Here is a 25916-nt window from a genome sequence, read left to right as displayed (position 1 = left end):
TTTTCTTTGCACATTATCTTGCATTATTGGTTTGCTTCTCCATTCTTTCAGCAGTACTTTTTCCCAAGCAACCACTAGAGAACCACTGCCACCCCTTTCACCTTTTCTGCAACATCACAGCAACTCAGACAAAAAAAGGACATAAGCACTTTAAAAGTAGACTACAAAAGTATGTGAGTTGTGCGGAACCAGTCTACCAGCACCTGAGATAATAAAAAGCACTGACTTTAAGTTTCACCTTCAAACATTAAAACATAAGAGAATAAAAAGCATTGAATTTAAGTTTCACCTTCAAACATTAAAACATAAGAGAATAAAAAGCATTTACTTTCAATTTCATCTTCAAACATTAAAACACTTGTTATTTCTCATGAAATATTTCGCATTATAGCATACCTCCAACTTCTTGAGGTTTTGAGTCAGGGCGGTGTGTGAGCTCTGATCTTTCTTGTAGTCCTGGTCCGTCTTCTTTACATCGCCCTGCTTCTTCTTGATCTCCCCCTCTGCATGCTTCAGCCTGAACACACCATCAAAAGGGATAGTACAGTGGAATCCAAAATTTTAATAATAAATTTTCATTTAATTAATATACTTACCCAACTCACATATAGCAATTAACTCTAGTTCAGTGCTGGTAACGCTGTACACGTTCCCCTTGGTAACAAGGGAGACCACCCTAAAAAAGAGTGATCCATCCCAAAATATCAGACCGAAGTCCGGTCCAACATCCGTATGCGTGCGCATACGCCGCCATTTGTATCATTCGAACGAAGCCCAACTCACTACTTTTTTAGAACCCAATACCACCACAGCGGGGAGGCGGGAGGGTTTAAACGATGTGAGTTGGGTAAGTATATTAATTAAATGAAAATTTATTATTAAAATTTTGGATTAAATCGAAAATTTTATTGTAAATTTTCATTTAATAAATATACCTACCCGAATCACATGTAGCATTGACACAATCGGAGATGCTAGGTTCTGAAAAGGCTAACCGTCTAAGGGAAGCAACCCCAACCACAAAAAGTGTAAACGTAGCCATGGTAATGACCATACACCCGGGGAGTTACCTCCCATCGTGCATGCCATGTCACTACTGCTACTGAACACGTGGTTCATATCATTCGACCTAAAGAATAAATTCTCCAAATCAAAAGCGGGGTTGGCGGGAGGGAATATACTATGTGATTCGGGTAGGTATATTTATTAAATGAAAATTTACAATAAAATTTTCGATTAAATTACATATTCCTACTCCGAATCACATGTAGCAGATTACAACAACAAGGCGGTGGGAAAGAAAAATCTAACTCACTCAAAAAACCTTGCCAAAAACCTGGACCGCTGCCAAAGAATCAGGGCGGTCCCAGTGGGAAAGAAAATCTAACCCACTCAAAAGCCCTTGCCAGGGCTGGCCCACTGCCAACAGGCAGTGAGGGAACCAAGGAAAGTCCTGATTGACAGCCGAGAAGTATCTCAGGCAAAGCGAAAGAGACAACCTCAGAGATCCAGAAAGCTGTGCTCAGCACTTCTTCCAATCTCCCAGCCGTAAAAAAAAAACAGCACAGGAATAGACCCAAGCCTTGGATTAATAACCCTGGCGAGCCAAGGGAAAGACAAGCTTCCCCCCCCCCCCCCTTTTATTGGAAGGAAATGCTAATGTCCTGAGAAGATCCGTGCGTAAGGTTGTCCCCTCAACTGAGAAGGACGAACCCCCGCGGTGACCTTAAGACAACCATGCCAAAGTCTGCAAACCTTGGGATGTAGTAAAGCCCAAAAGGCTTGTGAGAAAGAAGTCAGCTCAAAATAAGAGTGACCAATCCCCACGAAAGAGCGAGAGAGAGACATCCAAGCACTACGTACCAGAGTCCACCTCGAAGAGAAAACTCACAAATAGAAGGTCGCCAGTCATCCCCTACCAGTCCCTGCGAACGCAGGGAGAGAGGTAGCACCCGACAGCAGCCACTTACGACTGTGCGTAAGCTACCGGAAGTGAGGACCCACGGTGGTCAAAAACCGATGTGACTGGCAACCATAAACAAAATGGCTAAAAGCCAGAATGTTCCCAAAACAGTCTGCTTGAAGGTAATCGAGAGTGAATCAAAAACCGAAAGCAGAAAACCAAGACTGGTAAACGTAAACCGTGAAGCCAGCCAGCCATAAGACTCCCGAAACCAGAGTTCTCAGGGAAAAAACAGGCAGTTAACTTCCTAGCCAAATCAAGAGCCTACCTGAGTTTGGCCAGAAACCCAGAGCGCGTCTGTCCCTGTCTGAAGACAGAGTCCAACGCGGAGAAAAACGGACAACCGCCCTAGACAAAGTTGCCTTTTGTAGCCGGGCGACTGTAAGGAAACCCGACCCAACGGACGTCATCCGGACTCGCCTCATACTAAGATGAGGAAGAAGAGAGGAAAGGCCCAAGACTGAAGTCACAGGAACCGAACCTTAACTAAACCTCTGCCCGAAGGAGAAGAGTAGCCAAAACCTGAGAGAGAGGAGGAAAGCCACAAAGAACTACTCCTCAAACATCCATTGTCCAAGACAATGCCCCCTCAGGAAAACCTGAATGTTACTTCCGAGGCCAACTCAAGTGAACCTTAAGTTTGGACGAAACACCAGAACGCGTCTGATCAGTAGAGAAAGACAGAGTCCGACTCGATGAAAGACGACAAGGACCAAAGTCCGAACGTTTGTGGCCAAACAGGGGTAACCTGAAGCCAGAGAACCCCACAAGCCACAAGAAACGGGAAGGCAACAACCACCATCGCCGCAACGTGGAATGGCTGTTGCCCGGCCAAGGCTGCCTATTGGCTGCCAGCTTAGCTTAACCAGAGGAATGAGCATGCTTCTGCTAAGCATGTTTCTGAGTATGCTAGCCCTACCTTCCTTCAACCTTTGTAAAGCAGTCAGAGACCTGGTGATCTCTACTCGACTGAATCTCTACTGCAGGCAAAGTTTAAGCGACTCTCTTTGACTGTTCAGGGAACTGAGAACGCGAAAGAAACGAGTCCCTCCGACACCCGCCGTACGAGCGTAGAGAAGGAAGGGCAGCCTCATCTGCTCCATGCTCACCCTAGCAAGGGCTGGCCAACAGAGTAGAGAAAGGAGGCAAGTTCCAAAGGCTGAATAAGCAAGAAGGAACAAAAGGTGAAGCCCGTGTAGCCGAAGCCAGCCAAGGCTGAGCATGTTCCGGAACTGAACCATAGTAGAAACAGCGGCAGAACCAAAACACTAGAGATACCACCTTCGGGAGGAGATGGCCTAGCCAAAACCTGCAAACCGTGGTACCTACAAAAGGTGACTAAGGAACCGGAAGTAGAAAAAAAACATCCTATCTTCACGGAACGGAAGTCCGACATCGACAACAAAGTCAACCAACAAGGAAGCCACCAATGTCGATGCACCCAAGGGAAATCCTGAGCCGAAGCTTGAGCTGCGACGGAAATCCAGAACGTGTTCGATTGCTGACTAAAGACTGAGAACCAGAATAGCTCAGCTACGAACGCAAACCGAAGTCACAGTTGCTGGTGGTAAACTGATGAATGAGATGACCGGAAACCGGAAAACCATCCAACCGGAAAAAGACCTGACTTATCCCCCTACTGACGGTCGTGAATAGGGGAAACGTCCAGGGCCACCCGAACTGACTAGGCAGTAAACGCAACACCCAACAGGTAAAGTGAAGACTGCCCCGGCTGAGGCTAAAAGCCTAAATGCCCGTAGGCCAGCCGCTGTTCCTCACCCACCGACCTCCGAAGGAGTGTCAGGAAGAGGAGAAGTGTATCCGAACAGAGCCGGAAATGCAGCAGACAAAACCGCAAAAAACGGAAGCGAAAGATGCATAGAGTAGACTGAGGCCGGAAGCCCGAACGCCCGTAGGCCAGTCCTCTGTCAACTCCAGTCAAAACCGCAACGTGTACTTGAAATGGAGGACTTATGCTTCCAGTAAAACCGGAAACACCACGCCGACAACGGCTGCCGCACTGGTGAAACACAAATGCCCACGACGGAACAAGAGTGAGACAGACCAGAAGAGGACTGGGGCCGGAACCCGAACGCCCGTAGGCCAGTCCTCGATCAACCCCAGACAAGCCACTACGTGCGCTTGTGATGGAGAACCTATGCTTCCAGACAGGAAGTGTAGGAGGCCGAAGCCCCGCCCGGGAAAACCTTCGACGTGACCTCTGCCGCAGCTTAGAGGACAGCGTTAAGCCTCTTCCCAATAACCAGCACGTGTGGAATCGCTGACGACAGACTGAATGTCCGACACAACCGGCGAAAAAACCGAAGTCCACGTACTGGTGGAAGGCCGGTGAAACGGCATAACCGGAAAACCGGAAATCCGTCCCCCCCGACGTCGTCCTAACTCATGCCTCGACCAGGCTAAGAGAGAGAAGACGGCAAGTCTGCAGCCGCAGGCACCGGAACGGCAGTCGACGCGACAACCGAAGGTTGAAACGCTGACTACATCGGCCAGAGCTGAGACACCACCTGCCCGAAGGGCTGGCGTTGCTCCTCAGCTACCGACATCCGGGAGGAAGTGGAAGCGAAAGGAGCAGTAAATCCGGGTGGAGCCGGAAAGCACCAGACGAGACCGCGAAAAGCGGAAGCGCCGAATGCGAGGACGGAGGCCGGAAGCCCGAATGCCCTAAAAGGCAACGTCCGGTCAACCCCGGAAACGACCACAGCGGGTGCGTACGTCAGAGGACCTATGCTTCCAGCGAGTGCCGGAAGCGCAGCGCCAGAAACGGCTACCGCCATTGCTCCGCCACACAATGGTCTTCGAGGAAGCCAGGGTGTGACTGAACAGAGGACGAATGCCCGGGGGGCAACGTCCGGTCAACCCCGGAAACGACCACAGCGGGTGCGTACGTCAGAGGACCTATGCTTCCAGCGAGTGCCGGAAGCGCAGCGCCGGAAACGGCTACCGCCACTGCTCCGCCACACAATGGTCTTCGAGGAAACCAGGGTGCGACTGAACAGAGGACGAATGCCCGGGGGGCAACGTCCGGTCAACCCCGGAAACGACCACAGCGGGTGCGCACATCGGGGGACCTGGTCAACCCCGGAAACGACCACAGCGGGTGCGTACATCGGGGGACCTATGCTTCCGGCGAGTGCCGGAAGCGCAGCAGTCGGAAACGGCTAGACAACTCCGGAAACGACCCCAGCGGGTGCGTACGTCGGAGAAGTAGCCGGAACCAACTGCCGCCATTGCTCAGCCACACAATGGTCTTCAGTGAAGCCAGGGTGCGACTGAACAGGGGTTTGCGGGTCGTGAACCCGCCGAAAAGAGCTGTGTCCCAGCAGGGACTGTCCGACGGCCTCACGAGGGCCTGTGGACCAGCTCGACTTACTTGAATCGCCAACCACAGCGGTAGAAGACGAAGAAGCAAAACATCCGCCCTAGACAACGTCTCGGCCGGAAGCGTCAAAGAAGCCAACAAGGTGACGTCGCCCACAGACAGCGGGACCAACGGAAGACGCAGGCTTGGAACGCGAAAAATTCTTCACAAAGATAAAGCAGACACCTGCAACACCTGATCTGCTAACGGCAGAGAAGGCGAGGAGAAGAAACAGGACGTACAACAGTATATGACTGCCCCACAAAGTGTTTGTTCGAGGCAGAAAGAGTAACGAACAAAACATAACAAACATGTTAAATCCGAAACCACGACCAGTCCTACGGACTGGTAGATACCTGCTAAAGCCTAGCCAAGTAAACCACTGTCAGCAACGCTGATACACAAAATGGCGGCCAAGCGATAAGTTACTGGACAAAATTTAGAAGTCCAAAACGGACGAAAATTAAGCAATAACAAAAATTCCTGTCAAAGTAATGACGAAATATGAAATGGCTTACCAACTAACAAAGCAGAAGGCAAAAACGCAGGTAAAGTAAGGAGAACCTCACCATAACATAGGCCTAGCCACATAAATAAGCTGTCAGGAAAGCTGAGCAACCGAAAGTGGCGGCCACAAGATAAGTTACTGAAACGCATTTAGGAGTCCAAACGGACAAAAAGTCAGCAACTATAGATAAATTCCTGTCAAACCAAAGACAAGAAGGAACAAGCTTACCAACTAAACAAAGCAGCAAGCAAGTAAGAAGGTAAAATTACGTTTACCTCCAAAATACATCGGCCTAGCCACAAAAATCTGTCAACTCATGCTGACAACAAAAATGGCGGCCAACAGTAGTCACTGAAATATCACAGGTCCAAACACGGACGAAAATCAGCAACTACAACAAATTTCCTGTCAAAATAATGACCAAAATGGAAAGAGCTCACCAACTACGAAGCAGGAGGCAAGATAGACGGTAACGTGGCCGGTGGGTGTCAAAACAACACCAAACAGCGCAGCCACAGGGGAGCCCAAAAATCAACAACCTGCTCCCTCGAAAGCTGTAAGGTCGAATGATATGAACCACGTGTTCAGTAGCAGTAGTGACATGGCATGCACGATGGGAGGTAACTCCCCGGGTGTATGGTCATTACCATGGCTACGTTTACACTTTTTGTGGTTGGGGTTGCTTCCCTTAGACGGTTAGCCTTTTCAGAACCTAGCATCTCCGATTGTGTCAATGCTACATGTGATTCGGAGTAGGAATATGTAATTTAATTACATATTATTACCCAACTCACATATAGCAGATTGCTACCATAGGTGGCGGGTATATAGCGAAATTATGATATTAGAACCTGTCCTGCGACTACCACGACAGGTAACGCGGAACTGCCGTCCTGTATCAAGACGCCTCTGAGGTAGAAGTTAATGAAAACCTCCTCAGACCGCCAGTAAGCCGACTCCAGTACTTCAGCCAAAAAGGCCCGACCGGAGGACTGCCAAAGAGGAGGCCCATGCCCTTGCCTCAAACGTTCTAGCTATAGAGAAAGGCAAAACTGCCCTAACATCTCCAGACTGTGATTGTCAACAGGTAAACCTCTGTGTGAACAACATGGAGACTCACTTGGTTAAAGTCCCTTTCACAATATCCTTACACCTGCTGTGTTAAGCGATATCATAAAAGCTTCTGACTTTCAGACCAATTGCCGAGTCCGTGACAGGTACCTTCTGAGCGTCCTCACCGGACAAAAAACCACATCAAGCTCCCCAGGAGCAAGAATCCAGTGTAGCAGTCCATCTAGGTAAGGTTGACTACAAAACGTCATACCTCTACCAGAGTAGATAGACCTTCTTCCCTCCATAACTCAGTGTTTAACGTCGTTTTCAACCGCTCAAGGTTAAACCACGACGGAGATGAAAGATAAGGCAAATGCCCTTTGATTCAATGATCTAACAAGATCCGTGAAAGACAGAAAAATCCTCGAAACTCGAAATGTTAAACTGGCTAAACGTCACTCTAAAGGAACCAAACTCATGCTTCCAGAAAAGAAAGTGCAATTGGAAGCTGGTTGCCCCCATTACCGCTTAAATGCCGAGGTTCAATCACGACCGAGATGAAAGATAAGGAAAGTGACCTTTGATTCACTAATCTAACAAGATCCGCGCAAGTCAGAAAAATCTTCGAACCTCGAAAAGTTTAATTGGCTAAACGTGACTCTAAAGGAGCCAAACTCTCGCTTCATGAATTGAGAATGCAATTCGAAGCTGGTTTTCCCCATTTTCCGCTCAAATGCCAGAAAATTTTAAAGAAAACCCACAAGTCATAGATCAGTCTTTCTTAAAAGAGCTGTCTTTATTCAAAATAGCCAGAAAGCACTCTTACTCCCACTTCTCACAGAAGCTACTAGAGTAAGCTTGGTCGTTTTCCGTGATAAATCGCCAGGCTAGCCTTGAAAAAAGGGTAAAGCCAAGCTGCACCAAGCCGTAACAACGTGACCGAAATCTCATAAAGTCTTAAATAAGACATGGAAGACAAAACGGAAACCCAAAAAGAAAGGTGGATAGCCACCTGCAATAAACAGAAAGAAGAGGAGTTCTTTCCGTAAGAAAAAAGCACTTTGAACCACGCCAGTCAAAGTGGCAAGTGAACAAAACACAAAAACCCTATAGAGACTCTGAACCAAATCCAGAGTCGAGGCGGAAGCCCCTGAGAATCTCAAGGATACCCCTACAGTAGACATCCGTGTAATTCGAATGTGAGAAAGCAAAGATGCCTTCTTGCCAGCCTTAAGAGGTCTGGGAACCAAGATTGCAAAGACCCGTCTGTGAGACCAAAAGGTCGCCGAACAGATCTATGAAAGAGCCCTGTGAAAGCGAGGGTATCGAGCCAAAGCTAAAATAGACAACAGCCAGCCTGAAGCTTTTCGTTTGGAAACAAAAAACCGCCAAGGCCTGCCTAACGCTTTCCCTTTTACCATGAGCTTCTCTTAGAAGGAAAAACCCCGCGTGCATAGCAGCGGATTCAAAGAGATAACTTTCAAACGAGAAAGAGATTAAAGTCACGCCAAAAGAACAAAACTTTAAAGGCAGAGGCTTACTCCTAGGTAAAAGACGGCAAAGCAACATCCTTTGTATCTGCGTCCTGTAGGACCACAAAGATAGCCATTCAGAACGTAACCGCCCAGGCGAGAGAAAATAAAAACAAGTACAAAAGAGCCCATCAAAAAGAAAAGATGAGACAATCTACCCGAGCTAGGAGATCTTGATCTTACAGACAGTTTCTCCTTGCTATCAAAAACCCGATGGATGTTTGCCAAACCCGAGGGCGGTTCCGTAGAACGCAAAAAGAGAACCTAAGTTCTTAGGCTTGGAGTTAACCGAAGCCTACAGAAAGCGCTCCGTGAGTGACACGCTACTTGAGCGTGCAACACAAGCCAAAGCACCCTCGCCACAGGTATAAAGTCAAGCGTTGTCCACCAAGGAAGAGCCAAGTGGTGACAAAGAAGACTCGCTTGTGAAAACTTCCACAAGCACAAAGGATCCCGACGGAGGATCTAAGGGCTTGACACTCAAAGATTCTCCTCGGAAAGCTCAAAACAACTACGAACTGCCGCGAACAGCGACACAAGTGAAGTAAGAGCCTCCCTCCTGTTCAAAAGCATTATAATGATCATCGAAATGATGAGACCCAGTCACCCATCCCGATAAGGCGAAACTTGCCAACATCGGAAAATTTTCAAAAAAAACAAAAAGATTTCAAACGCCAGAACTCCATGACCAGATCTCCATCCACCTGTCCCATGCCAGCTGGAAGACTGGAAGGGGAAGTGGATACAGCCTGTATAACAGCAAAGGAACCGCAGAAACGGAACCGGAAGCCAAAAGCTGAAAAGCGCCGACTACCAACGCAGTGTTAACAGTAGAAGGCTGTCCCATCCTGTAACCGGAAGATGCAGCCGCAAAAGCGGAAGCGAAACCGGCCGTGGATTAGTAAACATGAGAACCAACCGGTTGTATAGAAACACACCGGAAGATTCCATAGAACCTCGACCCATTACAGCTGCGAGCGCCACTGCCCTTGCTAACTTGAAATGGAACCTGAATACAGTGCTAATCGTTAATGCGGAAGCACCTACATCTGAACAGCCGTCAAGCACAACCGTGCAATCCGGAAGCTGCCTTCCTGTTTGACTCAAATTATCCAACAAGGAACCAGCCTTACTGCTCGCTTCCTGCCCCCCGGGAGGAAGCGGAAGTCAAAACTACAAGACATATGCCATCTTCAGGGCAATGAACGACGATTCCCGGCTGCGGAAGTGAACTTACTGTTCCTCCGAACTCCGGAAGTCGTCGAACAAAGGCAGGGGTGGACGAGGCAAAAATATACCTCAGCCACTCCTTCCTGTCAAGTCCTAAATGCCGTTTATCACTGCGCACATCACTGCGCTGGACACCTTGAACGGCAAGTTAAGCTGGGTGACATCCACCACCGTGGACACCTCTCCAAACATCACCTTCCTACTCGGTATCAAAGTTAGGAAGGTGACCCCCAGAGAGACTCGCATGGCCAATCCAAGAATCACCCAGCCCAACAACTTCCTGCCCCCAGGGCGGAAGCTTACGTTGCCCAGCCACGAAAATGCGTGCTACATTCCTCGCGCGAACATACACCACTTTCACCGGAGAACCCGGCTACACGTGGCCATATGCCAACTCCAGGGCAATGGACAACGATCCCCGAAAGCTGAAGAGAACATCCTGTTCCTCCGAACTTCCAGAAGTCGGAACCGGAAAGAGGTGGAGTCAGTTACGCCCTGCTCTCAACCACCCCTTCCGGTCAAAACTTAAATGCCGTTTTCCGCCGACCACGTCACTGCGCTGGACAACTTGAACGGCAAGTTAAGCTGGGTGTCGTCCATCCCATGGACGCACCCTCGTTAACCTTCCTGCTCGCCATCGTAGTCAGGTAGAATGACACCCATGGTCAGCCCCAGAGTCACCAATAACTTAAATGCCATTTCCGTTAGCCCACGTCACTGCGCTGGACAACTAAAACGGCAAGAAAGCTGGGTGTCGTTAGCCTTCCTGCTCGCCATCGAGTCAGGTAGGCCACCGCGGCCTATTCAGTCACACCGCCCTGCTGGAAACCAGACGCAGGAGGTTGACCTACAGACGGACACCCGCGGTCCGTCTCTCAAGGCTGGGAATCCTCTACCACTGAGGCATCCCCGTCATCCGCCCTAACCTACGACTCGAGATCAAGCTCAGAGCCAGAAGGCAGAACATCAGACAGTTTATCGTCGGCAGAACCGACCACTTCCTGCCCCCAGGGCGGAAGAGGACTAAAACGGTCCCCGATATTCTCATAAAGAGACGTACGGAGGCGTTCGTCCTTTCGCTGCTCATAAGAACTCTCACGACATCCATCGCCAGAGAGAGCCCCCTGAGCTCGCACACCGGCAAGCGGTGTAGACATACCTTGTACTGGTGTCACATTCGGGAGAGACACCAAGTCGGTACCCCCATCCTGCGAAGCATGGACATCCGCCCGAGTCACAGTCGCCGAAGGCTTAGCGGAAGTCGAAGCCGGAACTGCAGGCGACCGCCGGATCTTGGCTAAGGAAAAAACATCAGAAACACCCGACGGAAGCGCACACAATTCCTCCCGAGTGGAAGAAAATCCAGACGCTAATGACGAAAACTTGAGAGCTCAGCGTCAACAATAAAGAAGCAACGTCGGCTGGCGCTAACCCAGGGCAGCCAGGCGAAACAGAAGCAGAAGAAGCTACACCAGAACGACTACTCTTGTCAGAAAGTAAACAAGTCTGACCGGAAGATTGTTCGTACGTCTGCTAACACGGGAGACTTAACAGAAGTTGACTCAGATGACACAGACGCGGACTTCCCTGCGCCCTTATCTCTCCTTGAGCTTCTTTTCGGAGGCGTAACGTCAGCTACCTGCCTCGACCTAGGCTTCCGTTTAGCGCTATCAACAAGCGAAGCCTCCGCCATAGCAAACAACTCACGAAAAATTTCACAGAAAACAATTTCAGAAAAATTTCACAAGTACACACGAGCGACGAAAACGTCGCTAAAGTTACAACAAAAACGGAAAGATCTCACCACACAGCATAGGTACAGGTGTAAAGAAAAGGCGGCGACCAAGGGGAGAAGCCAAAGCAAAAGACTCTGGCGAAAAGCTGAAGACAGCAGGAGCGTACATCAGGAGCGTCCTACCCAGTTGAACCGCTGAGAGAGAATGATACAAATGGCGGCGTATGCGCACGCATACGGATGTTGGACCGGACATCGGTCTGATATTATGGGATGGATCACTCTTTTTTAGGGTGGTCTTCCTTGTTACCAAGGGGAACGCGTACAGCGTTACCAGCACTGAACTAGAGTTAATTGCTATATGTGAGTTGGGTAATAATCCAAAATTTTAATAATAAATTTTCATTTAATTAATATACTTACCCAACTCACATATAGCAATTAACTCTAGTTCAGTGCTGGTAACGCTGTACACGTTCCCCTTGGTAACAAGGGAGACCACCCTAAAAAAGAGTGATCCATCCCATAATATCAGACCGATGTCCGGTCCAACATCCGTATGCGTGCGCATACGCCGCCATTTGTATCATTCGAACGAAGCCCAACTCACTACTTTTTTAGAACCCAATACCACCACAGCGGGGAGGCGGGAGGGTTTAAACGATGTGAGTTGGGTAAGTATATTAATTAAATGAAAATTTATTATTAAAATTTTGGATTAAATTACATATTATTACCCAACTCACATATAGCAGATTGCTACTATAGGTGGCGGGTATATAGCGAAAATTACGATAATAGAACCTGTCCTGCGACTACCACAACCGGTAACGCGGAACTGCCGTCCTGTAACAAGACGCCTCTGAGGTAGAAAATAATAAAAACCTCCTCAGACCGCCAGTAAGCCGACTCCAGTACTTCAGCCAAAAAGGCCCGACCGGAGGACTGCCAAAGAGGAGGCCCATGCCCTTGCCTCAAACGTTCTAGCTATAGAGAAAGGCAAAATTGCCCTAACATCTCCAGACTGTGATTGTCAACAGGTAAACCTCTGTGTGATCAACATGGAGACTCACTTGGTTAAAGTCCCTTTCGCAATATCCTTACACCTGCTGTGATAAGCGATATCATAAAAGCTTCTGACTTTCTGACCCATTGCCGAGTCCGTGACAGGTACCTTCTGAGCGTCCTCACCGGACAAATAACCACATCAAACTCCCCAGGAGCAAGAAACCAGTGTAGCAGTCCATCTAGGTAAGGTTGACTACAAAACGTCATACCTCTTCCAGAGTAGATAGACCTTCTTCCCTCCATAACTCAGTGTTTAACGTCGTTTTCAACCGTTCAAGGTTAAACCACGACGGAGATGAAAGATAAGGCAAATGCCCTTTGATTCAATGATCTAACAAGATCCGTGAAAGACAGAAAAATCCTCGAAACTCGAAATGTTAAACTGGCTAAACGTGACTCTAAAGGAACCAAACTCATGCTTCAAGAAAAGAAAGTGCAATTGGAAGCTGGTTGCCCCCATTACCGCTTAAATGCCGAGGTTCAATCACGACCGAGATGAAAGATAAGGAAAGTGACCTTTGATTCACTAATCTAACAAGATCCGTGCGAGTCAGAAAAATCTTCGAACCTCGAAAAGTTTAATTGGCTAAACGCGACTCTAAAGGAGCCCAACTCTCACTTCATGAATTGAGAATGCAATACGAAGCTGGTTTTCCCTATTTTCCGCTCAAATGCCAGAAAATTACAAAGAAAACCCACAAGTCATAGAACAGACTTTCTTAAAAGAGCTGTCTTTATTCAAAATAGCCAGCAAGCACGCTTACTCCCACTTCTCACAGAAGCTACTAGAGTAAGCTTAGCCGTTTCCCGTGATAAATCGCCAGGCTAGCCTTGAAAAAAGGGTAAAGCCAAGCTGCACCAAGCCGTAACAACGTGACCGAAATCTCATAAAGTCTTAAAAAAAGACATGGAAGACAACACGGAAACCCAAAAAGAAAGGTGGATAGCCACCTGCAATAAACAGAAAGAAGAGGAGTTCTTTCCGTAAGAAAAAAGCACTTTGAACCAAGCCAGTCAAAGTGGCAAGTGAACAAAACACAAAAACCCTATAGAGACTCTGAACCAAATCCAGAGTCGAGGCGGAAGCCCCTGAGAATTTCAAGGATACCCCTACAGTAGACATCCGTGTAAACCGAATGTGAGAAAGCAAAGATGCCTTCTTGCCAGCCTTAAGAGGGCTGGGAACCAAGATTGCAAAGACCCGTCTGTGAGACCAAAAGGTCGCCGAACAGATCTAAGAAAGAGCCCTGTGAAAGCGAGGGTATCGAGCCAAAGCTAAAATAGACAACAGCCAGCCTGAAGCTTTTCGTTTGGAAACAAACAAACCGCCAAGGCCTGCCTAACGCTTTCCCTTTTACCATGAGCTTCTCTTAGAAGGAAAAACCCCGCGTGCATAGCAGCGGATTCAAAGAGAAAACTTCCAAACGAGAAAGAGATTAAAGTCATGCCAAAAGAACAACACTTTGAAGGCAGAGGCTTACTCCTAGGTAAAAGGAGGCAAAGCAACATCCTTTGTATCTGCGTCCTGTAGGACCACAAAGATAGCCATACAGAACGTAACCGCCCAGGCGAGAGAAAATAAAAACAAGTACAAAAGAGCCCATCAAAAAGAAAAGATGAGACAATCTACCCGAGCTAGGAGACCTTGATCTTACAGACAGTTTCTCCTTGCTATCAAAAACCCAATGGATGTTTGCCAAACCCGAGGGCGGTTCCGTAGAACGCAAAAAGAGAACCTAAGTTCTTAGGCTTGGCGTTAACCGAAGCCTACAGAAAGCGCTCCGTGAGTGACACGCTACTTGAGCGTGCAACACAAGCCAAAGCACCCTCGCCACAGGTCACACGTTGTCCACCAAGGAAGAGCCAAGTGGTGACAAAGAAGACTCGCTTGTGAAAACTTCCACAAGCACAAAGGATCCCGACGGAGGATCTAAGGGCTAGACACTCAAAGATTCTCCTCGGAAAGCTCAAAACAACTACGAACTGCCGCGAACAGCGACACAAGTGAAGTAAGAGCCTCCCTCCTGTTCAAAAGCATTATCATGAACATCGAAATGATGAGACCCAGTCACCCATCCCGATAAGGCTAAACTTGCCAACATCGGAAAATTTTCGAAAAACAGAAAATTTCAAACGCCAGAATTCCATGACCAGATCTCCATCCACCTGTCCCATGCCAGCTGGAAGACTGGAAGGGGAAGTGGATACAGCCTGTATAACAGCAAAGGAACCGCAGTAACGGAACCGGAAGCTAAAAGCTGAAAAGTGCCGACTACCAACGCAGTGTTAACAGTAGAAGGCTGTCCCATCCTGTAACCGGAAGATGCAGCCGCAAAAGCGGAAGCAAAACCGGCCGTGGATAAGTAAACATGAGAACCAACCGGTTGTATAGAAACACACCGGAAGATTCCATAGAACCTCGACCCATTACAGCTGCGAGCGCCACTGCCCTTGCTAACTTGAAATGGAACCTGAATACGGTGCTAATCGTTAATGCGGAAGCACCTACATCTGAACAGCCGTCAAGCACAACCGTGCAATCCGGAAGCTGCCTTCCTGTTTGACTCAAATTATCCAACAAGGAACCAGCCTTACTGCTCGCTTCCTGCCCCCCCCCCAGGAGGAAGCGGAAGTCAAAACTACAAGAAATATGCCATCTTCAGGGCAATGAACGACGATTCCCGGCCGCGGAAGTGAACCTACTGTTCCTCCGAACTCCGGAAGTCGTCGAACAAAGGCAGGGGTGGACGAGGCAAAAATATTCCTCAGCCACTCCTTCCTGTCAAGACCTAAATGCCGTTTATCACTGCGCACATCACTGCGCTGGACACCTTGAACGGCAAGCTAAGCTGGGTGACATCCACCACCGTGGACACCTCTCCAAACATCACCTTCCTACTCGGTATCAAAGTTAGGAAGGTGACCCCCAGAGAGACTCGCATGGCCAATCCAAGAATCACCCAGCCCAACAACTTCCTGCCCCCAGGGCGGAAGCTTACGTTGCCCAGCCACGAAAATGCGTGCTACATTCCTCGCGCGAACGTACACCACTTTCACCGGAGAACCCGGCTACACGTGGCCATATGCCAACTCCAGGGCAATGGACAACGATCCCCGAAAGCTGAAGAGAACATCCTGTTCCTCCGAACTTCCAGAAGTCGAAACCGGAAAGAGGTGGAGTCAGTTACGCCCTGCTCTCAACCACCCCTTCCGGTCAAAACTTAAATGCCGTTTTCCGCCGACCACGTCACTGCGCTGGACAACTTGAACGGCAAGTTAAGCTGGGTGTCATCCATCCCATGAACGCACCCTCGTTAACCTTCCTGCTCGCCATCGTAGTCAGGTAGGTGACCCTAGAATGACACCCATGGTCAGCCCCAGAGTCACCAATAACTTAAATGCCATTTCCGTTAGCCCACGTCACTGCGCTGGACAACTAAAACGGCAAGAAAGCTGGGTGTCGTTAGCCTTCCTGCTCGCCATCGAGTCAGGTAGGCCACCGCGGCCTATTCAGTCACACCGCCCTGCTGGAAACCAGACGCAGGAGGTTGACCTACAGACGGACACCCGCGGTCCGTCTCTCGAGGCTGGGAATCCTCTACCACTGAGGCATCCCCGTCATCCGCCCTACCCTCCGACTCGAGATCAAGCTCAGAGCCAGGAGGCAGAACATCAGACAGTTTATCGTCGGCAGAACCGACCACTTCCTGCCCCCTGGGCGGAAGAGGACTAAAACGGTCCCCGATATTCTCATTAAGAGACGTACGGAGGCGTTCGTCCTTTCGCTGCTCATAAGAACTCTCACGGCCTCCAACGCACGAGAGAGCCCCCTGAGCTCGCACACCGGCAAGCGGTGTAAACATACCTTGTACTGGTGTCACATCGGGAGAGACACCAAGACGGTACCCCCATCCTGCGAAGCATGGCATCCGCCCGAGTCACAGTCGCCGAAGGCTAAGCGGAAGCCGAAGCCGGAACTGCAGGCGACCGCCGGATCTTGGCTAAGGAAAGAAAACATCAGAAACACCCGCCGGAAGCGCACACAATTCCTCCCGAGTGGAAGAAAATCCAGACGCTAATGACGAAAACTTGAGAGCTCAGCGTCAACAATAAAGAAGCAACGTCGGCTGGCGCTAACCCAGGGCAGCCAGGCGAAACAGAAGCAGAAGAAGCTACACCAGAACGACTACTCTTGTCAGAAAGTAAACAAGTCTGACCGGAAGATTGTTTGTACGTCTGCTAACACGGGAGACTTAACAGAAGTTGACTCAGAGACACAGACGCGGACTTCCCTGCGCCCTTATCTCTCCTTGAGCTCCCTTTCGGAGGCGTAACGTCAGCTACCTGCCTCGAACTAGGCTTCCGTTAAGCGCTATCAACAAGCGCAGCCTCCGCCATAGCAAACAACTCACGAAAAATTTCACAGAAAACAATTTCAGAAAAATTTCACAAGTACAAACGAGCGACGAAAACGTCGCTAAAGTTACACAAAATCGGAAAGATCTCACCACACAGCATAGGTACAGGTGTAAAGTAAGGCGGCGACCAAGGGGAGAAGCCAAAGCAAAAGACTCTGGCGAAAAGCTGAAGACAGCAGGAGCGTACATCAGGAGCGTCCTACCCAGTTGAACCGCTGAGAGAGAATGATACAAATGGCGGCGTATGCGCACGCATACGGATGTTGGACCGGACATCGGTCTGATATTATGGGATGGATCACTCTTTTTTAGGGTGGTCTCCCTTGTTACCAAGGGGAACGTGTACAGCGTTACCAGCACTGAACTAGAGTTAATTGCTATATGTGAGTTGGGTAATAATATGTAATTTAATATGTAATTTAACCCCCTTTTAAGACCTCCCAATTTCAGACTCCCTCCCTTTTAAGACCCTCTTCGGGCAATCCAGACTCGACCATAGAACACCTGATGCAGAACATCAACACACTGGCTCAAACCACAGCGGTTGTCCTGCAGTGGATCCCTGCACACACGGGGATTGTGGGCAACAAAGTGGCGGATCGGCTGGCAAAGGAGGGCAGCAAAACTGAGCAGCAACCCTCTAATCTCACTTACAGTGAAGCCAGGACCCTAATCCGAAACAGGCAAAAATCCACCTTCAAAAAGAAAAACAATGGATATAATCCACACGAAGATGCCCTCCATCAGCTCACTCGTTACGAGCAGACCATTGTCTTCCGCCTCCGGACAGGCCACTGTGGACTAGACAGCCACCTAAAAAGGATCGGCATCAGACAGTCGGCCCTGTGCCATTGTGGAGAGGCGGACCAGACACCGGACCACTTCCTGCAGACCTGCCAACTCCACTGCAGTGAGAGGAAACATGTCTGGCCCACAGGGACATCGCTGCACACCAAGCTATGGGGCAGCACTCAGGACCTGGAAATGACAGCCCACTTCGTCAACATCACGGGCCAAAGAATCTAGACACAGCCATCTGAGACCTAATTTTCTCACATTTATGAAGGTCTTAAAAGTGGGTTTCACTGTAATCAAATTTCCCTGTAAGCTAAGAGAGTACAGTTGAACCTGCCTCGACCACCCCTGGATAGCGACTATCTGCCCACAACGACCACCCCAAAAAGGTCCGCGACTAGTTGTTTTTTCAAAGTTTTTTTTAATATGGATCACCTTTCCATATCGACCACCTGTCTGTATCACTTTTGGTCCGTCCCTTGGGTGGTCAATAAAGACAAGTTCGATTATATTCCCACCACAGCTATTTTCTCTAATGCACAACATTATACCCTAAGAATTTCTCTTCCTTCCAGAAGCAGCACCCAATCTGACTTTTATTTTGTTTCAGGGGAGATTGTGTTCCAATACTAAATCAGTGGATACCACAGAAAAATGATCCATGAAAAGTGCCTCCTCACCTCATCTGTGCTTGCTTGGTGTTAGTCTCTGCTGTGCTGATCTCATTCTTGGCCGCTGGAAAAATTAAATAAATGCAAACAGTAAGTTACACAAAGGTAAATATGTACTTTGGTATTACATAGCAGCTTTAACAAAAAATAGCCAGTTTACAACTAGACCGCAGACTGCTTCTGTTGAATAACAGTTCTCAGTGTCATGCATATTCAAGATTTCTTCATGCATCGAGCTTCACTTTGCATATTTATATTGAAATAGGAGGGATTCCCAGGGTACAGAGACAAGTTGTGGAGTTCCACTTTATTTCAAATACAATAAAAATGTCTTCGGTCATTTTATTATCATAACTTTATTGTCCCATCGCTAAGACATTTGGGTCGCTTCCTCCCAGAGGAAAGCTAGCAGCAACAGAGTCGCGCTACCCAGGTTTGTGCTTGTTTAGGTGTAATCAGCCACCTGCACTTATGGCAGAATGACCGAGGTCTTTTACGTGCCACTGTGGTGACATGAGGGTGGATCATGGATACCGTCTCTGAGTCTGCACATAAAGTTGACCCGTGTCCAGGGATTTGAACCCTCACCCTAGGATCACAAGTCCTGTGCTCTACCAACTGAGCCACCGGGCCCCCTATATATGAAAATAAAAATAAAACTGTAAGTACCCAACAGTTGTTCATTGAGCGTAGCAGCCTCTCCATCAGCATTGGCAGAAAGACCCGAGCTGACCGCCTGGAAATGTTTCTGAGCAGCCGTGTAGTCCGCAGCGTCTTTCTTGCTGGCGTCCTTCACCTCTTGAATTCTCTGTGCCATCTTTTCCAGGTCCTTCTGCCTGGTAGCCACCGTCTTCTCGTTCTGTAGAAGCAATGGAAACGATTCAACTACACACACAAGACAGTGAGACAAAGGCGCGTCACAATGAGCTTCTTTCAAATGGACTCTGGGAACAGAATTTTTGTTTTAAACTTAGGTTAAGAAGTGCATAGAAACGAATCTCTCTGCCTTTTTTTGTGGATGTGCAAGACACTTGGCGAACGAACACATGCGTTTTGCTACTACAGCGGCTAAATGAACAAATTGTCAATAACTACTGCATCAGAAAGGAGGTTGTACATTAATACAGACAACACATGCTTAGCATACAGTGATCGCTGAGCATGTCTTTTGCCAAACTCACGTGACCTCAAGCACAACATGTTGTCAGCAATTACTGCAGGCCAGTGATCATTGCTACAATGAACCGTGAACTGTGATGAGCATATTTGTTTTAAAGAAAAGAGCATTATATCGAGCGGTAACTGCATAACATACACATCAGAGCTATTTATTCTCAGCAATCGTTCGTCTTCACTGGTCAGCAGTGTGTCATTCGCCTCATTGTCAGGGGCAGAACTCTCAGAGCAACAACACTTTTAATGAAATTCTCCATCCCACGAAACTCCTCTGCATGTCTTATACTTACAACAGGCTAAATATTCTGCAATTCAGTGCAATTTACCAAACTGACTCAAAGCCTATAAACAATAAAATGCTGAATGTTCATGCCTTTCCCAACAGTAAAACGGTACCCACATCAAGCAACAAAAAAGCCATCACTGCACCTTGCATCACTTTAACAAAAATGGCAAGCATGGGGTCTCCTCCTTCACACTTACATCTTGCTGGTTCTTAATCAGCTCTTTCTTCTTCTTCTCCTCGGCTTTGAGACCTTCACGACAGTTGTCCAGGGCGCTCTGAGCAGTGGCGTCTTTTTTCTGCAAGTCGGCCACAGCTGTTTCCAGCTCCTTCATCACTCCACCCGATTCCTGGACAGAGAAAATTGAGCCACCCAATGTCAGTGTTTCAGCTGACGGCATGTTTGAAGAGGCGGCTGTAAGACTAAGAGTATGACCAAGTGTGAGTGTATGGGTTTGTGCAAGCATGTGTATGACTGATGGTGAGAGAGAAAAAGAACAGATAGTTTGAGTACATTTGCTGTTGTTTTTTTACACACCCTAGGATGTCTTTTAACTGCAACATCAGAATGAACTCCCAACCTTGGGTAAAAAAAATACCCTCTATTTATAAAAACTTAATTCCTAAACATTTCGACTCAACTTGCTCGTCTTTCTTGGAAAACTGACATGTAAATAGTAATACACTAATTGTCAATCAATCTTTGAAAAGAATAAATTAGGAAAAAACAAATCGAAAAACGGGTGATATCATCTTGAAAAATGTGTATGTCAAGTTTCATAAAGATCTGTTCAGTAGTTTTCTTGGAATCGTTCAACACACACGACTTGAATACATGTAAAAATTTGTTTTAAATGTTTAAGTTTAAAAACAGGATCAGTGACCAGATATTATTCAAAACGTATAAATAACCCCCAATAACATTTACTTAGTTAAAAAAAAAAATGCTTTAGCCATCTCTCACTTCATCCCGACGCTTGGTGAGTTCTGCAATCTTCTCGTCTAGCTCACCAACCTTGACCTTGATCTGTGGAACACAGATTTTACAAAGACATCAGAGGCAGCCAACAAACATGTGACAGGAAATTCTCAAACTTCTTTGAAGTTTTTAGACTAAAGTAAAGTAACCCTTTCACTGTCTTTAGCAAGTTTAGGACATCAGCTGATGTCCTGGGTAACTTGGTTTAACGGGCAACAAACCGTTCAATATCAACAACAGAAGAAGAAAAACTAGAAACAAACAATGGGTGTGTGAGTGGGTGTGATATCGGTGTGTGGTGCATTCATTTATACATCAAGGTACACTGTCAATTCTAATAAATACAGGTAATGATTTGTACAGTGGTACCTGCGATGAAAGGACGCCCTTGGGACCAGCTAAACATGTCCCTACATTGCAGGTGGCCTGTCATGACAGGTATATTTTGGTAGAGATAATAGACAAAGGGACCCCAGAATGTGTCCTTTTAAGGGAGGTGTCCTCTCATCAGAGGGGCCCCACATCGCAGGTACCGCTGTATACAAATATTTCCCGGCAGCAAACAGGTTAAATTACTACACTTAATTCTTACAGTCATACAAAGATGCTGCATGCGATGCTTAAGAAATTAACAGCAATGAATACTGCAAAACTCCAACAATACCAATACTGGAACACACCTCTTCCATTCTTTCCTGTGTAGTTGTGATGAGTTCCTGCATCTCAACAAGTTCTTCTGCTGACCTCTTCTTTTTCTCCTGCACACATACAATAACAATGTAATTATAAAACTGATGAGACAGGAAGGTTGGAAGTGCCAAGTAGGCAGGGGTGTCCAGGGTTATGCACCCCTTTCCTATCAAAATCTGTTTTAAAAAGCTAAATGGTGCAATATCATGCAGTATGAGCTTAGAAATGTCCACCAAATCATACTACCATAGCGTGTGTGTTCTTGTGTGTGTGTGTGTGTGTGTGTGTGTGTGCGCGCGGGTGTGTGTGTGTGTGTGTGTGTGTGTAAGTGTGTGTATGTTGTAGTTCTAACCTGAGCACAAACAAACTGGTAGGCAACATAGAGCTTGCTGAGATGTTCCAGCTCTCGCAGAATCTGTTGGTATTCCAGGTATGATGAGCGCTCATCTCTCAGCTTGGTCAGGGTGGGGCTGATGTCTTCTTTCAACACCTGCAAGTACAATCCAAACAATGATCATGTCACACTTGGACTAAGTTGGAGAATTATTTGGATTACATTGATTAATCCCCAGCAAAACACTATCAGTACAGTGTAAGCCCCTTTTCAGGCCCCCTCCTTTTTAAGACCTTGTTTACTGAGACTTTCTGTTCAAATCCTGCTAACCTCTGTAAAATTACCATCATTTTAAGACACCCTCCTTTTTAAGACCTTGTTTACTCAGACGTTCTGTTCAAAACCTGCTAACCTCTGTAAAATTACCATCATTTTAAGACTCCCTCCTTTTTAAGACCTAATTTTCTCTGATTTTTTTAGGTCTTTTTTGGGGGTTCCACTGTACAGTATCACTTTCAGTATTTGGTAAAGAATTCTGCAACTCCAAATTTAACAGAAAGACGAGTCTCTGGTCTCTTGCACATGAATAAATGTATACACAGACACAAATTTGAGCGTATTCCACAGTTGTTTGACTCTTTGAGCATATCCTGAGAATGATCCCAGAATTTTTGAAGTTTGGAAATATTACAAATTTATGTATAAAACCTTTTGTGTTTGATTACAAACGTGAAATTCGGTAGATCCCACCCTGTACACAATGCTGTTCAGCTCAATTATTGTATTCAAAGGACAAAGATGCATGTATTTTGGCAAGCAAAACTATCTACATGAGTAGATGCTCTATTTCTAACAGGACCAGTGCCAATTTTTTTTAAGAGAACTGTCAAAAAACACACAAAAAACACAGGGAAATAAAATAGACATTTTACAAATAAATGGTCAAATAGTGATACTGACGGTATCAATTTCTCCCAGCTTGGCGTCTTTCTTCTCAATGGTTCTCTGGGCAGCTTCACGCTTGGTTTCATACAGTCTTGTGCCTGCAGCCTCTTCAATCATCGACAGAATCTATTGATAGAACAATCACATTAATTAATCCCATTCTGCCTGACACTTTAGCTTGTTAGTAAGTTAGTGGAACGTAGTATCACTATCAGTAACAACTGACATGCAATTCATTAGATTTATTTTCAAGAATTAAAACTTTTTATAGTACATACTCACATTGCAAAATATTATGACATAACCAAACAAAAGGGACTTATGTATAGAACAGAAAAATAAGCCTTTCTAATGCACACTGAGTAAAAAGAGAAAAAGAGGACAGACAGACCTCTGGTGGCTTCATGTTTAGCACTTTAGTGATGCGGCCTTGCATGATGAGAAAGTGGGGGTTGTTGACATTCAGCTGGACAGAGCGGAACAGATCCTGAACACGATTGTTGTTGGCATTGCTTCCGTTAATCAGGTATTTGTTGCGACCGCCAATGACCACCTGCCAACAATAAAACATTATTTGTATTTTTGACCAAAATATGACCTTTGAGACACATCAAGACAAAAAACAAAGATTATAGATAGAACATCTGAGGCACCATTTTGGGAGAGTTTTCTGATAAATTGGAACTTAAGTTCCTGATAAATTCATATTAGAGTTAGACCCATCACTATCACAGATCAGTCTTTAATTAGTTTAAACTTAAAGTGAACAAAAATTGTAACAAGATACCCAACAGACAAAAAAATTAAAATGTATGGTAAATGGTGCTGTGACTTACACTTAAAATCTCAATGACAATGAAACTCTCAAAGTGTGAGTGTGACAAAGGGCTTTAAAATCTGAATATATTGCCAGTGAGTCGTGTTTGTAACAGTAACAGTACTAACACATTGATCAGCGGTCACTGTACCTGTCTGGAGACAACAATCTCATCATACGACTCGTAACCCAGTGGACTCTGCTTTTTGTCCAGGTTCTCAAATGTGATGCTGACTGTTGCCTTGGTAACACCTGCCTGTCCATTCTTGTATACCAGCTCTTGCAAGTTTGTTGCTCGAACCTGCCAACAGACAAACAAATGAATCATTGAATGATTCTGAAACAAAACAACTTGTAGTTGTAAGCAAAAGAAAAACAAAACTGAAAGTAAAAGATTGAAGCCTTCATATGCAGGTCGGCTGGCTCAGTAACTGACATTACTGCAAGTTACACACTAACCCAGAATGTTGTAGTCTTGTACAGCTAAGTTACAACACACTCAACTCAGACTCGGTCGAGTCGGTGACTAAAAAAAAAAGGTTATCCACTGAGTCTGGTTCGGCGATTAAAGCTCTTTTTTTCTCGATATCTAGCCCAGGGATGGCCAAATCGTCCGCCCGATCGCCATAGGCGAGTAAAAAATCCGGCCGGCAAAAAAAAAAAAAAAAGGTATGAAGGTAGGCAATCACTTTTTTTTAAAAACTTTTTTCTCTAATGTGTACAAATCAAACTTACTTGACAGGGAAATAAGTGTGCGACTCGAGCGCTTTCGCTTTCATTGCGTTTTCTGTACTCTTTTTTTTTTCCTTTTTTTAATTTTTTTGACAAATGTAAAAAAAAGTTATAGGGTCGGCCCCTAAAAATAGGGTAGGTCGGGTTACCGTAACCACACCTATTTATTTGTTAGGCCTAAACAGGGTCAGCCATGAATAGTTAACCTTATTAAAAGACCGTTTGTGTGAATTTCCTGCTGTGCCAACACCATCTACAAGTGACGACATTTTACTGTCCGTGATTGTGGAGGTTTCAGCGGCGACACTGCCATTGGCACTGTCATTTTCCAGAATAATACGAGCGGTGTTTTCTCATGTTCTTGGCCCTAATGAAGGACACGATGCCGTTGAAACGCCAAACGTGTTCAGCTTTTGCTGTTCTTTGACAGGTTTTATTTTTTTTCGGTTGCATAATTCAGTGCTGTACGCTTCATCTCTAACCGAAAGCAAACGCGAGCCTTAGTCAGTTGGAGTTGTCTCCCGTACTCCTAACTTTAGTGTGCTGTAGACGTGTGTAAGCAAACGGCTCATACCGAAAACGGTCTGCACTGCACAATTTCAGTGCACCTGTACGCGAGAGCGCTCGGTCGCTTTTTGAAAATTTCTATAATGAAAGCACAATTATCAAATAACGCGCTGTCCGATGGAATGGAGCTCAGTTGAAAACGATAGGACATCTGACCGCCATTGCGGCAGTGTGAATCGGACATTTGGGCCTTTTAATCGGTCTATGTCTGATGTCCGTCGCCTAACGACATCCCTGATTACATGCGTCACAGAAGGAATTATCCTAAGCAGCGACAGGGGAGGCAACTCCTGTTGCCTTAGTGATGTCCTCATGATGACAACGTAGCCATTTTCGGACCATTTTCGTCGATCAAACAACCAAATTAATTAATTATGCTTAAGTTTGGAGCTCAATCCGTCAATTAATTTCATGACAAATGTTCTTTGGCTTGATTACAGAGACCTGTATTAAAAATAAGTAAAATTAAAAAAATGCCATGGGTTCTGAGCTATGAATTTAACACACTAAAGTTCAACTTCAAGATTACCAAGTAGTCTCAGTATCATAAAGCAAAATTATGAATTTAACACGCTAAAGTTCAAGATTACCAAATTTCCATATAAATCAAAGCAGACTAAGTCGAAGAATGCAAGTCTTACGTGTGTCAGATTTGTGATGCCAAGTAAAAAGCAAATCGCATCCAGAATGTTGGACTTGCCGCTTCCATTTAATCCAGTGATGGCGTTGAAAAGAGGATCAAATCCGTTGATTTCTGTCCGTTGAGCATACGATTTGAATCCATCGATGACGATGGACTTGATGTGCATGTTTTCAACCAAGAAAACACGCCGTCTACGACATAAAACAATAGGATTATTGTAAAAAGTAAAACTGCCTTTTGAAGTTGAATGTGGCGCTCAAAGATATCAACTTCCGGTAAGACATGCGCACTTGTAAACATAGCAAATGTAATCCCTGTCTTCTAAAACTACCTCACTCTCTCTCTCTCTCTTCTAAATAATTATAGGTCCCTGCTCTGACGAACCCGGAACACTC

General features: G+C 46.3%; 1 protein-coding gene across 1 annotated transcript in view; it reads right to left on the bottom strand.

Moving 5' to 3' along the window:
- Positions 1–25777, bottom strand: part of LOC138966463 (structural maintenance of chromosomes protein 2-like) — a 50212-nt gene extending 24435 nt beyond the window's left edge. Inside the window, exons 1-11 of the mRNA XM_070338717.1 lie at positions 25520–25777; positions 23731–23880; positions 23154–23315; positions 22778–22888; positions 21836–21973; positions 21474–21551; positions 20779–20841; positions 20015–20164; positions 19025–19214; positions 18365–18419; positions 397–517 (exon numbers count right to left, since the gene is read on the bottom strand). Of these exons, the coding sequence (XP_070194818.1) occupies positions 397–517; positions 18365–18419; positions 19025–19214; positions 20015–20164; positions 20779–20841; positions 21474–21551; positions 21836–21973; positions 22778–22888; positions 23154–23315; positions 23731–23880; positions 25520–25687 (1386 nt within the window). The 5' untranslated portion in view covers positions 25688–25777. The remainder of the gene's footprint in view (positions 1–396; positions 518–18364; positions 18420–19024; positions 19215–20014; positions 20165–20778; positions 20842–21473; positions 21552–21835; positions 21974–22777; positions 22889–23153; positions 23316–23730; positions 23881–25519) is intronic.
- Positions 25778–25916: the final 139 nt, after the last annotated feature.

Source organism: Littorina saxatilis, linkage group LG5, assembly GCF_037325665.1.
Source record: "Littorina saxatilis isolate snail1 linkage group LG5, US_GU_Lsax_2.0, whole genome shotgun sequence".
Classification (NCBI taxonomy): Eukaryota; Metazoa; Mollusca; class Gastropoda; order Littorinimorpha; family Littorinidae; genus Littorina; species Littorina saxatilis.
This window is presented reverse-complemented; position numbering and strand designations above follow the sequence as displayed.